We start from the raw sequence: 15,421 nt of genomic DNA on the forward strand, positions 1-15,421 counted from the left end.
TCCCTGGCTGTGTCCCTGTCCCTTCAGCCTCCCCAGACTCTCTGCTCCCACTGGCCCTGCGCTCCCTCCCCCCTGTGCCCCTGGGGGCTGCTGTTCTGCCCCTGCAGCTCCCCCCCGTTCTGGGCATTTCTAGGGTTGCCAGTTTTCTAATCCCACAAAACCAAACAGCCTTGCCCTGCCCTCTGCCCTCTACCCCACCCCTGACTTTGGACCACGCCCCCACCCTGCCCCTTCCCCAAGGTCCCACCCCCAGCTCACTCACTCCCCCTCCCTCTGTCCCTCGCTCTCCCCCACCCTCACTCACTCGCTCATTATCACCCGGCTGGAGCTGGGGGCTGTGGTGTGGCAGGGGCGAGGGCTCCAGCTGGGGTTTCAAGCTCTGGGGTGGGGACAGGGATAAGGGGTTCAGAGTGCAGGAGGAGGCTCTGAGCTGCTGCAGGGGTTTGGGGTATGGAGGGGTGTGGGCTCCGGCTGGGGGTGTGGGCTCTGGGTGGCCCAGAGATGAGGGATTTCAGGTGCGGGAGGGGGCTTTGTGCTCGGCCAGGGGGTTGGGGTACGGGAGGAGGTGCAGGGTGTGGGCTCTGGTTGGCACTGACCTCAGACAGCTCCCAGGAAGTGGCTGGCATGTCCTCCAGCTCCTAGGCGGAGGCGCAGCTAGGCGGCTCCATGAGATGCGCCCGTCCGCAAGCACCTTCTCCGCAGCTCCCATTGGCCATGGTTCCCAGCCAATGGCAGCTGCAGAGTGGCGCGCGGGCCAGGAGCACCGCACGTAGCCCCGGTGGATGCCCCTACACCTAGGAGCTGGAGGGACATGCCGGCCACTTCCCGAGAGCTGCGCTGAGCCGGATACGGAGCCTGCCAGCCCTGCGCTAACAGGAGTTTTAATGGCCCGGTTGGCAGTGCTGACCGGAGCCGCCAGGGTCCCTTTTCGACCAGGTGTTCCGGTCCAAAGCTGGACACTTGGCAACCCTCGGCATTTCTCCTGCCCCCTTTCCTCCCATGATACTCCCCCCACTCACCACTGCCTCCTGGCTCTCTCGGGGCGTCTTCCTTTTGTGCAGTATCCAGCACCGTGTTTGCAGCTGGCTCCCCCGTCCCCACTGCAGTGACACTGGAGGCAGCGTCTCTCCCCTGCTGCCCAGCCAGCGCTGCCAAAGCTCCTTCCGTCCCCGGCCCGGCTGGGCCTGCCTTGGCGTTGGCTGAGCTGTCCCCGTTCGGTGCAGGGGCCCCTGGGCCTGGAGCAGCAGCGACGGCTTCTCCCCGTTCCTGGCACTCGCTCAGTTCGGATCCAGGAGAATCTGGACGGCCTAGAGAACAAACCGAACGGGAGGGTGAGTCGCCGAGGGGGGCCCCTGGGTCAGTTCCTTTGGCAGAACAGGAGCCCCCGGGGTTACCCTGAGCCTGGCAGCGCCACAGGCTACCCCAGCCCCGCCTGGAAACAAAGGGTTAACTCAGGCCCCAGAGTCTCTGCCCAGTTCCTTGGTCCGGTCTCCTGATATTTCGGCCCAGCCCCTCACCAGCCCTGGTGTCCAGTGCGAGAACTGAAATGGGTTTAAGCCTGTTCCTGATTCGGACGGTGGGGGCGGGGGGCCTGACTCATAGTGTTTGAGCCATGGGGACTGGGGAATACAGCTGGCCCCATCTGGCCCCCGTCAACCCTCCCATGTACTGTCCCCCCATCCTCCCACCTTGGGATCCACAGGCACATGTAGCGGAAGGAGACGGACCCCATAGCGTGACCCCTCTGGATTCGCTCTCCCCTCCTGCCCCTCACCTGTGCCCTGCGCCCCGTCCTGCTCCTGTGTCTCGCTCTGGTCCTGGCCCTGAGCAGGTAACAGCGGCTGCTGCTCAGACCCCTTCCCGGCGTCGCTGACCCCGTCATTCCCCGTCCCCACCGTGTCCTCGCCGCAAGTCTTGTCGCTGCTCCCAGCTGGGTCCTCGGGGATCGTCCCCCCTATGGAGCAGCTCAGGGTCACCTCCTGTCCCAGGAGACACTGTGCTGGCCCCAGCACCTCGGAGACAAAGTGGGGGGCTCCCCTGCCTGGGGTCAGAGCGACACAGGGTCAGTGGGGGAGGGTCTGGGAGACGCGTCCGGCCGGAGCTCGGGGCCGGGAACGGCAGATCCCTGAGAGCAGGAGGGTGAAACCTCCCCTGGGGATGGGCCCTGCTGCAGGGGGCTCAGTCTGTAGAGAGATCCCCCCCAGTCCCACAGCCCCTGGGGTGTCCCTGGCTGTATCCCTGTCCCCTCAGCCTCCCCAGACTCTCTGCTCCCTCTGGCCCTGCGCTCCCTCCCCCCTGTGCCCCGGGGGCTGCTGTTCTGCCCCTCCACCTCCCCTCTTCCCCGTCTCTCCTGCCCTTCTGGGCATTTCTAGGGTTTTCAGCTTTCTAATCGTACAAAACTGAACACCCTTCTCCTGCCCCCTGCCCCACCCCGGCCCCGAGGCCCCACTCCTGCCCCACACCGTCTTCAAAGTCCCATCCCACGCTCACACCCCCTCCCTGTTGCTCGCTCTCCCCCACTCTCACTCACTTGCTCATTTTCACCTGGCTGGAGCAGGGGGTTGGGGTGCGGGAGGGGGTGAGGGCTCTGGCTGGGGTTGCAGGCTCTTGGGTGGGCCCAGAGATGAGAGATTTGGGGTACAGGAGGGGGATTCAGGTTGGGGATGATGGGTTCAGACTGTGGGAGGGGGTTCGAAGCCGGGGCAGGGGGTTGGGGTGCAGGAGGGGGTGCAGGGTGCAGGCTCTGGGAGTGAGTTTGGGTGCGGGAGGAGGCTCAGTGCTGGGCCAGGAGGTGCAGGGTACGGGCTCTGGTTGGCACTGACCTCTGTGGAAGCAGAGAAAGAACTGACAGGAAGGGGATGCAATACATGACAGTTTGTTAGCAAGAGTCAGACTAACTGTAACCCTGATAACGCGAGATGTGTAGAAGCGAGGAATGTGTGAGGCGGGTGAGAAAGAGCTGTGTAAGAAGTCATTATGACCTGGTATAGATAAGGTGTAGAAGACCTTGTGTAGATAAGGTATAGAAAATATTGTATGTTGTCAAGAGTCAAAACAAGTGAGGAAATTAGATATCAAGATGGCCTATGTATAAACAAAATGCAACTGTTGCTCATTATTGTCTGTAACAAAAGGTATAAATGCTTGCTGTAATTGTTTACCTGTTGAGAGACCTGCTTAGCTCTCTCCCTCTGCGCAATTGTGAGAGTTAATAAAGCATCTGACTTGCTATACCTAAACAAATAGTGAGAACTCTGTTTTTCTCCGACAATTTGGGGGCTCGTCCGGGATGGCAACGCCCGCAGAGGCACCGGCAGCTGCTACGGATCGTTCCCCTTTGAACCCCATGGCGCCACAATAGAGGTAGGAGACCTTTTGAAATCTCTATTGGGGTGTCGGAGGAGGACTGTCCGTGGGGCCGTCTGTCCCTGTTGGGCTCACGCCATCCGAACTTATTGACTGTGCAGCAAGGTCAGATGCTGAGCGGCGTAATAGGGGAATTGTTTGCCGCCCCCTGTATGCATATGCTAGGTGCATAGGGTTTGCACCTGTGTTGAGGGGTTGTTACCGCCTCAGGAGGGGTTTTTACCGCCTCAAGTGATGCATCGAGGTACTTGGGAATAGTACCTGGAGGTACTTGGGAATAGTACCTGGAATAAGGCCTTGGTGTGTGTGTGTGTGTGTGTACACCAGTGTGAATTGAGTGTTACCGGAAGACGCCCAGAGTACTCTGCGAAGTCTTTTGGCTCGTGACCAGAACTACTCTAACGCAAGCCCGGTAACTAGAGGATCTTTTAGGAGATCCGACCCACGGTGGGCTAACTCGGCCTGGCATCGTCCGGCGAGGAGGCTACCTGGGTCTAGGAGTGTGTGAAACCCATCTTCCCTCCCCTTTTTCCTCTCTGTGTGAGCCACTGACAGTCTGATCATCTCACTGGATGTAACAGAGTAAGCGGCGCCGTCTCTCTGAGACTAGCCGACGCTCTTTGCTGAAGGGAGGTGTAGGAGGGTCGTGGCCATCCTTGTTAGTCTCTCCTGTGTGAATACCCTGTAGGGAGAGATCCTTAGTTTATGTGCCGCTAGCGCGGACAGGGCATCCTCCTCCCTGTGTGTGTGATTGGAAAATGGGTGGGGGACAGTCTAAGGATTCCCTCTCACCCACTAAGGGTACCCCAGCTTATTTCATGTACGTACATTATAGTACTAAAACCTGCAGGTATTTAGAGAATTGAAATCATTACACGCGTGAAAATTCATCTAAACAATGCCCACTAGAAGGTACCTTCAATCTAGATAAGATCATACATCTCAGAGGAGCTTTTAATCACCAAAAAGCCTCTGACACTCAATGGGAGCAATTTGTCTATTGAGGAAAGGAACGGGTTAATTTGAAATTCAGCTTGGTCCAGAGATAAAGAGAAAGTTAATCTGCGATCAAGGTCAAGAATCAATGCAGACCAGGCTAAGTACAAAGAAAAACTGCTTTCGGCCCCAGCTGACTGTGAAAAAATATAGACAGAGTCAAACCAAAGGCAATACAAGTTACAGTGCTGAGATTACATTTGCAAAGCTTAACTGTCCAGTGAGATCCAACAGTCTGCCTTTGCGACCCTGGAGCCGGCGTGGTTTGGGGAAGCTGAAGAAGCCACAGGCAGCCGGCCTGGACTGGAATCACTGAAAAGACGCCCCAGGAGACCCCAGGGTGTAAAAGAACTGCCCTCCCAAGAGAGGAAGCAAGTTGGAGATTGCACAGCACCTTCTCTGAACGTTATACACAGACGTGGCCAGTCTGGACGTACGTGTGTGAGTATGAAAGTGTGCCTACTCTCAGCCGCAGTAAGTCTGAGAACCGGAGAGGGGTTTAGCATTCCTCTTTCCACCCCGGCTGACCGGGAAGGGTGTCAGGTGGATCTACCCCAGTCGTAGCAGGACTGGGCAATAGAGAAGTTGGAGAAAAGGGAAGAGTTGTGTACTTGATAACTAGAATTGAGCAATTAAGAGCATAGATCATGAACCAGGCAGCAACTCAAACCTACGCCCAGGGCAAGTTGCAAGCCTTGAGACAGGACTTCCAGGCAGAAAAGGAAGCACTGGCTAAGCAAGTACCGGTCCTTCAGGGACTTGTCAGAATTTAACCATTTGTGTTTGCATATGCTGTAAGAGCAGTGTGTTTGCCACAAGAGAAAATTGAATAGTTAAATGCCAATGGGTCATGTGTTTTGCCCAAGTGGCAAGCCTCACGAGGGAGGACTCGGGTAGCCTTGTGAGTAAGAATGTTTAAGAGAAGAGACCAGGAAGGGTGGGGGCTAGTTGAGAAGCCCACCCTCCTATCTAAATTGGTAGTGAAAAAGCTGGTGCCCATAGAAGGGACGGTTCAGCGAGAAAAGCAGGATCGGGCCCAAGCGGGCAGGCAATAGATAGAGAGATTGGAGAACAGGTTGGAAACTTTGAGGGCATAATGGAAGGAAAGGAGTAAGTAATTATAAGCATGGGGATTTCAAATCCCCAGGATAATAATGTGTGTAAGACAGAGTCTTTGTACCAAGGTGCAAGGCTCTCCTTTCTTCTGCTGAATAAAGCAACTCTTCCTTATCCCTGTCTGGCTGTTATTGGCTCTCAGCTAGGTGGACCCAATATTTTGGTGACAGTTACTGGCGACTCCGGTTAATGAATTTCTGTCTTATACATTTAGGCGTTAGGTGTGTGGACGGAACTGAGCCTCTCATTTGTAATTCCTCAGAGTGGAAGCCATCGCGTGCAATGAAGCTCTGAGGTTGAATTGGGATCCCTCTGTCCCGTCCCCTGTAGAGGTCAGTATTAGTAGAAATTCCTGTAATAGGATCCTATTAGGCCATAATTCCCTCTGTTCTCTGTGTAATTCTCTGTTAGAGTATCAGCAGGCAGATGGGTGGGTCTCTGGTAAAACCCTCTAAGGATAGCCCTTTGAATTATATGTTAAGTAAATGGCTTTTACCCAGTGTTCAGGAAAGAATAAAGATTTGAATTTGTTTTTGGGTAACAAAATAGCAGATGAAAGATCTGGTAAAAAGAGAGAGAAGGACAGTGCCCCTGGCTCTGTGTGGTCGAGCTGTCACTTTACTAGGGGTGCATGGAGATTTTGTAAGCACAAAAGAAACAGTTACACCTTGTGTAGAAATTGATGTGGCTAGTGTTGTGGAAATTGAATTGTGAAGAGGATGTGCATTTTCCCCAGAACATGTGCAGTGTATATTGTAGCAGAGGTAAAAGAAATGCAAACCTACCAATATAGGTTGTGTTGTCTCTTTCAGATCACTGGGTGTTTGAAAGCAGGAGTTAGAAGTAAAAGGCAATCAAAAGTCTGGGAAAGTTAATTGTGTCCCTTTTTACATAAGAATTTTTAAGCTGTGGATAGCTTTGGATCTGGAAGCAAGCCAGAAAGCATCTGTATTAATGCAATTTTCTAACTAATAAAGTAGAAGCCACTGAAACCTGGGCTGCCTATGAAACAAATACAAGGAAATATGGGGTAATTCCTCTGTTTTGTCTAAAATCAACAAGAGTATGTGTGTATATAAAGGAAATATTTTAAGCAATGACTGACTACCCAGAAGGGGTAGACCTCTGTTCTTTTGTCTTTCAGATCATCAGAGAAAACGGATGCCAGCTGAACAGCATTCAATGTACCATGTATTTACTGGTACAATAGGAACTATTTTTGTGTTCTTTGTCCTGTCTTGTGGTGTTTGTCTTGTGGCCAGAATTGTTGGGTTTAATATTTTCATAAGACAGTCTAGTTCAAAATTAAATAGAAGGGTTAAATCAAAAAGCAGATACTTGTTTTTATTCAACTTGGAATACAAAAAGTGTTTGGATAAATCAGGAAAATGTGATATACTAAAGTCTAATACAGTTGCTTAAGTAAGAAAAAGAAACTTCATTGGCCAGATTTTTTTAATTGAAAAAATTGTTGTTAAAATTTGCGTACCAACAGTCTTTTGAAGCAAGGACATGGAAGGTTAACCCACTCCCCATATTGCCCATGGGATCCTTCTGGCTACCTCAGATTTCTAGCCAGAGGGCTGGGGAGGGAGGAAAGCTATTGGACACCTGAGGTTGTACCGAGTGGACTCCTCAAAAGTGGGTGTGCTTGTCCTGGTTTGTTGCTCCAAAGCTCTGTAATAAAGTTATTTTACTGGAAGGGTGTACATGGCATACATTGAATAATAAGACTAATGTACTGTATAATGGCAATGTGTATGTGTTCATTGTTGGGAAAAGGTGTATGAGTGAAAAGTGGAAGTTTCCTTTGTAGGTTAAAAGAAGCCAAGAAGGGGAGAAGGAAAAAGAACAGAACGAGTTAACTGAGGAAAAATAGCTAGCAAGCTCAGTCCAAAGATAAGATGCTGGCACCATCCAAGGACACTGCCCACAGCTAAGACTTGGCTGATAGCCAAGAAAAGGGGGGCCTGAATGTGCCCAAGCAACTATGAGATCTGCAAAACACTGCCAGGCATTAATGAAATGTGTTAGGTTTCTTTTCTCACAGATAAAAGAAGTGCTACCCAAAGACCCCAGCAGCCCTGCCATTCATTGAAACAAGGAGACTGAGTCTACGTAAAGTCCATCAACGAAAGACTGCTTTGGCTCCACACTAGAAAGGCCCTTTCCAAGTCCTGTTAACCACCAACACCGCTGTGAAGTGCCAAGGACTGCCTGCCTGGACCCATGCTTCTCACTGTAAAAAGACCCCTCCACCTCGGGAGGACTCTTCGACTGATAAGCCTATTTCTCCTTCTAGCTCTGCTGTGTCTTCTGGACAGCAGGGAAAAGAAAGAAAGAAAAAAAAGACAAGGTGAAGTGCTAGTAACCTCTCCCTTGTCCACTGACAGACCTACTGTGCCTCTGGATTTTTCTAGAAGAAGCAAAACCATTACAGGGTGATGTGCTAGTAACCTCTCCCCTGTATGATGCTAAACCACACTGTTTCAGGAAAAGAGAAGAAGGAACACTTGCTTCACTGAAACCACAAAGTCCAGGGATTCCTGACTACAAGAGACATTAAGAACTGACCCTGGTGAAGAAACAAAGAATTATACACTGGCAGGAAGAAACTTGTGGGACCCATGCTTGGGAACGTGGTATTGATTGGATTTTGGGGTTTATTCTACAGGCTGCGCCCTGTGTTTTGGATAAGTCCTTCAGCATGTATTGCCCTCCCTAATTGGATTTTAAATGATAAGTACCAAAGGCACCTTGTTGCCATTGCCCCTGCCATCTCCTCCATTACACTATTACCCCTGTAACACATCCAAATACAGACAATGCCATATATTTGATAAAACCAATCCCTTCACACTTTAGTGATTTATTTAAATATTGTTTAAATATATTTTTAAAGTTCAGGATATCCCATATAAGCGAACAATTGAATGGATCAGTGGAGATAAAAGTATATGATATCACTACCAGTGAACCCCAAGAATTTATAATTGCTCACAGGGGGCTGCCATTAGATTAGCACAACAGAGGGCTTGGGTTATTTCCTCTAGAAAGAAGAGAGACTTGACCGGATCCCTTTGGGATGGGGCCAATAATGCAGCAGCAGTTTGGAATATTTTTAAGAACCAAGAACATGATGAGAAATTGGGGCAACTAGAGAAGGCCATTGGCCTTGTTTCTGGAGCACAACTAACCCAGGTACAGGCTGGAGTTGATGAGTTACATGTTATTTCCGCCCTTAGTTCAATGACCCAGAAGTTGCTGACAGAGATGGTATTGAATATCACTGAGGCTGGGAAGGCATTGCAGTGGGATCTAGCATGCTCAGAGATTCAGGATTTCTTGAATGACCAGCTAATGGCCATTCGGAATGATCTAGAGCACCAGGCTTGGCCCACTGCCCTTACAGACACATCAGGAGTACCATCTGATCTGTGGCCATGGAGACATACTTGGAAACTTTCTGGGTGGAAGTGTGGACGTTCTCAGTGCTCCTTCCAAGCATATGGACCGGTTCAGGGGGTGTGGGCTCCCACATACCGAATCCTGCCGGGTCCATGGGGAGGATGCATGTGGGATTGGGTAATTCATCGAGACATCTGGGAAATTAGACCACCTGGTATGCCCAATCGATTTTTAGTCAGTGCTCCTGGGATTACATCTGACATTTGGATGGGGTTAGGGAGTCAATGGACATTTTGGCCGTTACAACCCCCACAGCTTCAGTGTATCCGTAAACTGAAGCCAGGAGAAGTTGTTACTCTTCATGACTACATTTGCTGGGAGGGTAGGGGACAAGGAACTACCCTGACAGGACACTTATTTTTTTAAGCTAATGATAGCTGTGTGTATGTTAAAGCCACCACATTGCAAGACATACATTTTAATCTCATTACCACTGCAGGCAATCATATTATTTACTGGCCTGCAGATAGAATTTTGCAAGTAGTCCTTAGGTTCCAGATACCCTTTAATTGGACTAGTTTAGTACCTGATCGATTTCAAAATTTGCTTTCATTGTTACCAGAGGTTCAGAAAATCTCTGAAGTACAAGGGCAAATTCACATGCTTCAAAATATGTATCAAGTTAAAAAGTATGCCTTTCAGACAGCTTATAGAGTATCCACCTTATGTACTAAGTATGATGTATTGTGTTATATGACTAAGGCTGTACAACAACCCCATCATATTATCGCTATGGGAATGTTATTGCTTGTGTTGTGCAGGAGTATGTTATTGTTGTTGTAAAGGACGTAATAATAGTAATACCTTTCATGTCCATGCTCATCATGCATTGTCATTACATCCAATCAAAACCCCTAACGTTGAAGCATCTGATGTAGAATCTGAATTCCGAGATTTAATGCAAATAGAGATTTGAAAATGTTTGTTGTACTAGTAGTACAAAAGGGGGGGTTGTGGAAGCAGAGAAAGAACTGACAGGAAGGGGATGCAATACATGACAGTTCGTTAGCAAGAGTCAGGCTAACTGTAACCCTGATAACGCGAGATTTGTAGAAGCGAGGATTGTGTGAGGCGGGTGAGAAAGAACTGTGTAAGAAGTCATTATGACCTGGTATAGATAAGGTGTAGAAGACCTTGTGTAGATAAGGTATAGAAAATATTGTATGTTGTCAAGAGTCAAAACAAGTGAGGAAATTAGATATCAAGATGGCCTATGTATAAACAAAACGCAGCTGTTGCTCATTATTGTCTGTAACAAAAGGTATAAATGCTTGCTGTAATTGTTTACCTGTTGAGAGACCTGCTTAGCTCTCTCCCGCTGCGCAATTGTGAGAGTTAATAAAGCATCTGACTTGCTATACCTAAACAAATAGTGAGAACTCTGTTTTTCTCCGACACCTCAGACAGCTCCCAGGAAGTGGCCGGCATGTCCCTCCAGCTCCTAGGCGGAGGCGCAGCTAGGTGGCTCTGCGAGCTGCGCCCGTCCGCAAGCACCTTCTCTGCAGCTCCCATTGGCCATGGTTCCCAGCCAATGGGAGCTGTGGAGTGGCGCTTGGGGCGAGAGCACCGTGTGGAGCCCTGGTGGCTGCCCCTACACCTAGGAGCTGGAGGGACATGCCGGCCACTTCCCGAGAGCTGCACGGAGCCGGACACGGAGCCTGCCAGCCCTGCGCTAACAGGAGTTTTAATGGCCCGGTTGGCAGTGCTGACCGGAGCCGCCAGGGTCCCTTTTCGACCAGGTGTTCCGGTCCAAATCTGGACACTTGGCAACCCTCGGCATTTCTCCTGCCCCCTTTCCTCCCATGATACTCCCCCCACTCACCGCTGCCTCCTGGCTCTCTCGGGGCGTCTTCCTTTTGTGCAGTATCCAGCACCGTGTTTGCAGCTGGCTCCCCCGTCCCCACTGCAGTGACACTGGAGGCAGCGTCTCTCCCCTGCTGCCCAGCCAGCGCTGCCAAAGCTCCTTCCGTCCCCGGCCCGGCTGGGCCTGCCTTGGCGTTGGCTGAGCTGTCCCCGTTCGGTGCAGGGGCCCCTGGGCCTGGAGCAGCAGCGACGGCTTCTCCCTGTTCCTGGCACTCGCTCAGTTCGGATCCAGCAGAATCTGAACGGCCTAGAGAATAAACCGAGCGGGAGGGTGAGTCGCCGAGGGGGGCCCCTGGGTCAATTCCTTTGGCAGAACAGGAGCCCCCGGGGTTACCCTGAGCCTGGCAGCGCCACAGGCTACCCCAGCCCTGCTTGGGAACAAGGGGTTAATTCAGTCTCCAAAGCCCCTGCCCAGTTCATCGACCCAGTCTCCTGAGTCTGGGGGGGCCTGACTCTGTGACAAAGTGGGGGATTTTCTTGTTTTCAGCCCAGACCCTCACCAGACCTGTGCGAGAACTGAAATGGATTTAAGCCAGTTCCTGATTCTGGGGGGGCCTGACTCTGTGACAAAGTGGGGGATTTTCTTGTTTTCTGTGGGGTTTCAATGGTTTGCATGCAGAGGGGGTGGGACTCAATTTCCCTGGGTGTTACTGGTTTAACGAGGTGAGGGGAGAGGGAGTTTGTTGTTACAGAGGACCGGAGAGGGCACTTGGGACCTCAGCCAATGGCCTGGAGGATGGAGACCCCAGCGACCGGTGACCTGGCGACCCGGAGACCCGGCGACCCGGAGACCCAGCCCAGGAGTTGCAGCCCTCCCTGAGGGGGCCCACAGCAGAGACAGACGTGCTAAGGCTTAGAGAAGTGCGGCTCCAGGAGATAGCGGGGCATGACCCCGAGAGAGAGTGGACCCCCGAGAAGGGCTGTCGCACTGAAAGGGGCACCCCCACGGACCACACGGGGCCACGAGTGGGCACGATCTGTGAGTCCGTGACAGACTCATAGTGCTTTAGCCATGGGAGCTGGTGAAGACAGTTGGCCCCTTGTGAACCCCATCAGCCCCCCCGTGCAGTGACCCTCCATCTTCCCACTTTGGCCACATGCAGCGGAATGAGACTGACCCCATAGCGTGACCCCTCTGGAGTTGCTCTCCCCTCCTGCCCCTCACAGGTTTTTGTATATTGCCATTCCTGATATCTGAATGGCAATATACAAAAACCTGTAGGAGAACACTTCAACCTCCCTGGCCACACAATAGCAGATGTAAAGGTAGCCATCTTACAGCAAAAAAACTTCAGGACCAGACTCCAAAGAGAAACTGCTGAGCTCCAGTTCATTTGCAAATTTGACACCATCAGATCAGGATTAAACAAAGACTTTGAATGGCTATCCAACTACAGAAACAGTTTCTCCTCCCTTGGTGTTCACACCTCAACTGCTAGCAGAGCACCTCACCCTCCCTGATTGAACTAACCTCGTTATCTCCACACTGATATATACCTGCCTCTGGAGATTTCCATTACTTGCATCTGAAGAAGTGAGGTTCTTACCCACGAAAGCTTATGCTCCCAATACTTCTGTTAGTCTCAAAGGTGCCACAGGACCCTCTGTTGCTTTTTACAGATTCAAACTAACATGGCTACCCCTCTGATACTAGTCTGTACAGAGACCCTCCCAGCCCCGCAACCCCTGGGGCGTCCCTGGCTGTGTCCCTGTCCCCTCAGCCTCCCCGGACTCTCTGCTCCTGCTGGCCCTGCGATCCCTCCCCCGTGTGCCCCTGGGGGCTGCTGTTCTGTCCCTCCAGCTCCCCTCTCCCCCGTCTCTCCTGCCCTTCTGGGCATTTCTAGGGTTTTCAGCTTTCTAATCGAACAAAACGAAACAGCCTTGCCCTGCCTTCTGCCCCACCCCTGACTTCGGGCCCCACCTCCACCCTGCCCCTTCCCCAAAGTCCCACCCCCAGCTCATTCATCCCCCTCCCTCTGTCCCTCGCTCTCCCCCACCCTCACTCACTCGCTCATTATCACCCGGCTGGAGCTGGGGGCTGGGGTGTGGCAGGGGCGAGGGCTCCAGCTGGGGTTTCAAGCTCTGGGGTGGGGACAGGGATAAGGGGTTCAGAGTGCAGGAGGGGGCTCTGAGCTGCTGCAGGGGTTTGGGGTATGGAGGGGTGTGGGCTCCGGCTGGGGGTGTGGGCTCTGGGTGGCCCAGAGATGAGGGATTTCAGGTGCGGGAGGGGGCTTTGTGCTCGGCCAGGGGGTTGGGGTACGGGAGGAGGTGCAGGGTGCGGGCTCTGGTTGGCACTGACCTCAGACAGCTCCCAGGAAGTGGCCGACATGTCCCTCTGGCTCCTAGGCGGAGGCGCAGCTAGGCGGCTCCATGAGATGCGCCCGTCCGCAAGCACCTTCTCTGCAGCTCCCATTGGCCATGGTTCCCAGCCAATGGCAGCTGCAGAGTGGCGCGCGGGCCAGGAGCACCGCACGTAGCCCCGGTGGCTGCCCCTACACCTAGGAGCTGGAGGGACATGCCGGCCACTTCCCGAGAGCTGCGCGGAGCCGGATACGGAGCCTGCCAGCCCTGCGCTAACAGGAGTTTTAATGGCCCGGTTGGCAGTGCTGACCAGAGCCGCCAGGGTCCCTTTTCGACCAGGTGTTCCGGTCCAAAGCTGGACACTTGGCAACCCTCGGCATTTCTCCTGCCCCCTTTCCTCCCATGATACTCCCCCCACTCACCGCTGCCTCCTGGCTCTCTCGGGGCGTCTTCCTTTTGTGCAGTATCCAGCACCGTGTTTGCAGCTGGCTCCCCCTGTGACGCAGCAGGGAGCGGGGCGGATTGACCTGGGAATGTCATCTAGTTTTACTGGGACTGTCTGCATGGGGGATGGGAGAGTAGGGGGTGACTTCGCTGGAGGGGCGATACCTGAGCCTGTAACCTGAGCCAGGAGGGGGGTGGGGCCAGGTGACACCTTTGCCAGGGAAACTGGACAAAGGGACGGGAGGAGCCGGGGGAAGGGGAGAGAGACGACTAGAGGGGGTTTTGGTTTCAGTTTTGGGCTGGGTGGTGAAATGCAGGGAACCCCAAAGCTGGGGTCTAAGCTCCCTAACACCCCCGCTACCCCGCCCAAGGACTTGACTGAGGGGTCTTGGTTGTACCTACAAGCTCTGCTTGGGATTGTGTTTCTGTCGTCTAATAAACCTTCTGTTTTACTGTCTGGCTGAGAGTCATGGTGAATCGCAGGAAGTGGGGGGTGCAGGGCCCTGACTCCCCCACACTCCGTGACACCCCTGTCCCCACTGCAGTGACACTGGTGGCAGCACCTGTCCCCTGCTTCCCAGCCAGCTTTGCCGAAGCTGCTGCTGGCCTCATCCTGGCCGGGCCTGCCTCGGCATTGGCTGAGCTGTCCCCGTTCGGTGCAGGCTCCCCGGGACCTGACGCAGCAGCGATGGCTTCTCTCCCTTCCTCGGACTTGCTCAGTTCGGATGCAGGAGAATCTGAACGTCCCAAAAAACAAAACGAGTGGGAGGGTTCATCAGTCCAGTCTCTGGGGATGCATGCTCTGGGGTGGGGCCGGAGATGAGGAATTTGGGGTGCAGGAGGGGGCTCTGGGCAGGTGCAGGCATTTGGGGTGTGGATGGTGTCACGGAGTATTGGGGAACTCAGGGCCCTGCACCCCCGGCTTCCTGCGATTCACCATGACTCTCAGCCAGCCAGTAAAGCAGAAGGTTTATTTGGATGACAGGAATACAGTCCAAGACAGGTCTTGCAGGCACAGACAGCAGGACCCCCTCAGTTAAGTCCAGCTTGGGGTCCCAGGGCATCCCAGCCCACCCCCCTTTGGGGGGAGTCAGGGCCATCTCTGCCTCCCAGCCATCTCTCCAGCCCGCTTCCAGCACACTGCCTTCAGCGACCCCTCCCACAGCCTTTGTCCAGTTTCCCGGGCTAAGGAGTCACCTGGCCGCCAACCCCTTCCTGGGTTCTCATGTTACAAGCTCAGGTATGTTCCCTCGGGCAGACTCAGACTCCCATCCCCCAACGCAGACTATCCCAGCCACACTCCCCTGTCAGCATTCACAGACCACAGTAAGAACAGGCCCAGTTCGTCACATCTCTCCCCCCTTCGAGACCGAACTGAGCGGGGTCACTTTAGCCAGTGACCCGGGGAAGTTCGAACCTACCCCCGTTCCCATGGATGCCCCCGCATCCCTTCCATTCCTTGGTGAAAATTACACCAGGCCCCTCCAGTTTCACGCCCCTCCCTTAGGTCGGGGTGCTTGATGGCACTCGCAGTTCGCATGTGGGAAGGTTTATGCGGCCTGTGCCCTTTTCCCACCCCCATACCTCTGGGGTTCCAACTGGGCTGTGGTCTTCTCCCAGCGCTCCAGTCTGGAGGTCTGTGCTTTGGGCTCTCTTGGTTTAGAGCCGCCCTTTTAACCTTGGCCACCCTCCGGAAAGGATCCTTTATGCTGGGCAAGGGTCCTAAAGCTGTTTTCCCCTTGTCCCAGGCCTTCCTCCCCCTCTGACAGGGGTCACAGGATCCGCAGTACTGTCGGACAGTAACAAAGACCCCAGGCCAGTAAAAGCTCCGTAGCAGCCTCTGCTGGGTACGCCAGGTTCCCTGGTG

At 53.2% G+C, this 15,421-nt stretch overlaps 1 protein-coding gene across 1 annotated transcript in view; it reads right to left on the reverse strand.

Moving 5' to 3' along the window:
• Nucleotides 1-314: 314 nt before the first annotated feature.
• LOC135982782 (fibril-forming collagen alpha chain-like) overlaps nucleotides 315-15,421 on the reverse strand; it is a 40,715-nt gene continuing 25,608 nt past the window's right edge. The window contains exons 5-8 of the mRNA XM_065590959.1: nucleotides 10,769-11,056; nucleotides 1,775-2,041; nucleotides 1,020-1,307; nucleotides 315-379 (exon numbers count right to left, since the gene is read on the reverse strand). Coding sequence (XP_065447031.1) covers nucleotides 315-379; nucleotides 1,020-1,307; nucleotides 1,775-2,041; nucleotides 10,769-11,056 — 908 coding nt within the window. The remainder of the gene's footprint in view (nucleotides 380-1,019; nucleotides 1,308-1,774; nucleotides 2,042-10,768; nucleotides 11,057-15,421) is intronic.

The sequence above is a fragment of the Chrysemys picta genome, chromosome 4 (assembly GCF_011386835.1).
Source record: "Chrysemys picta bellii isolate R12L10 chromosome 4, ASM1138683v2, whole genome shotgun sequence".
Lineage (NCBI taxonomy): Eukaryota > Metazoa > Chordata > Testudines > Emydidae > Chrysemys > Chrysemys picta.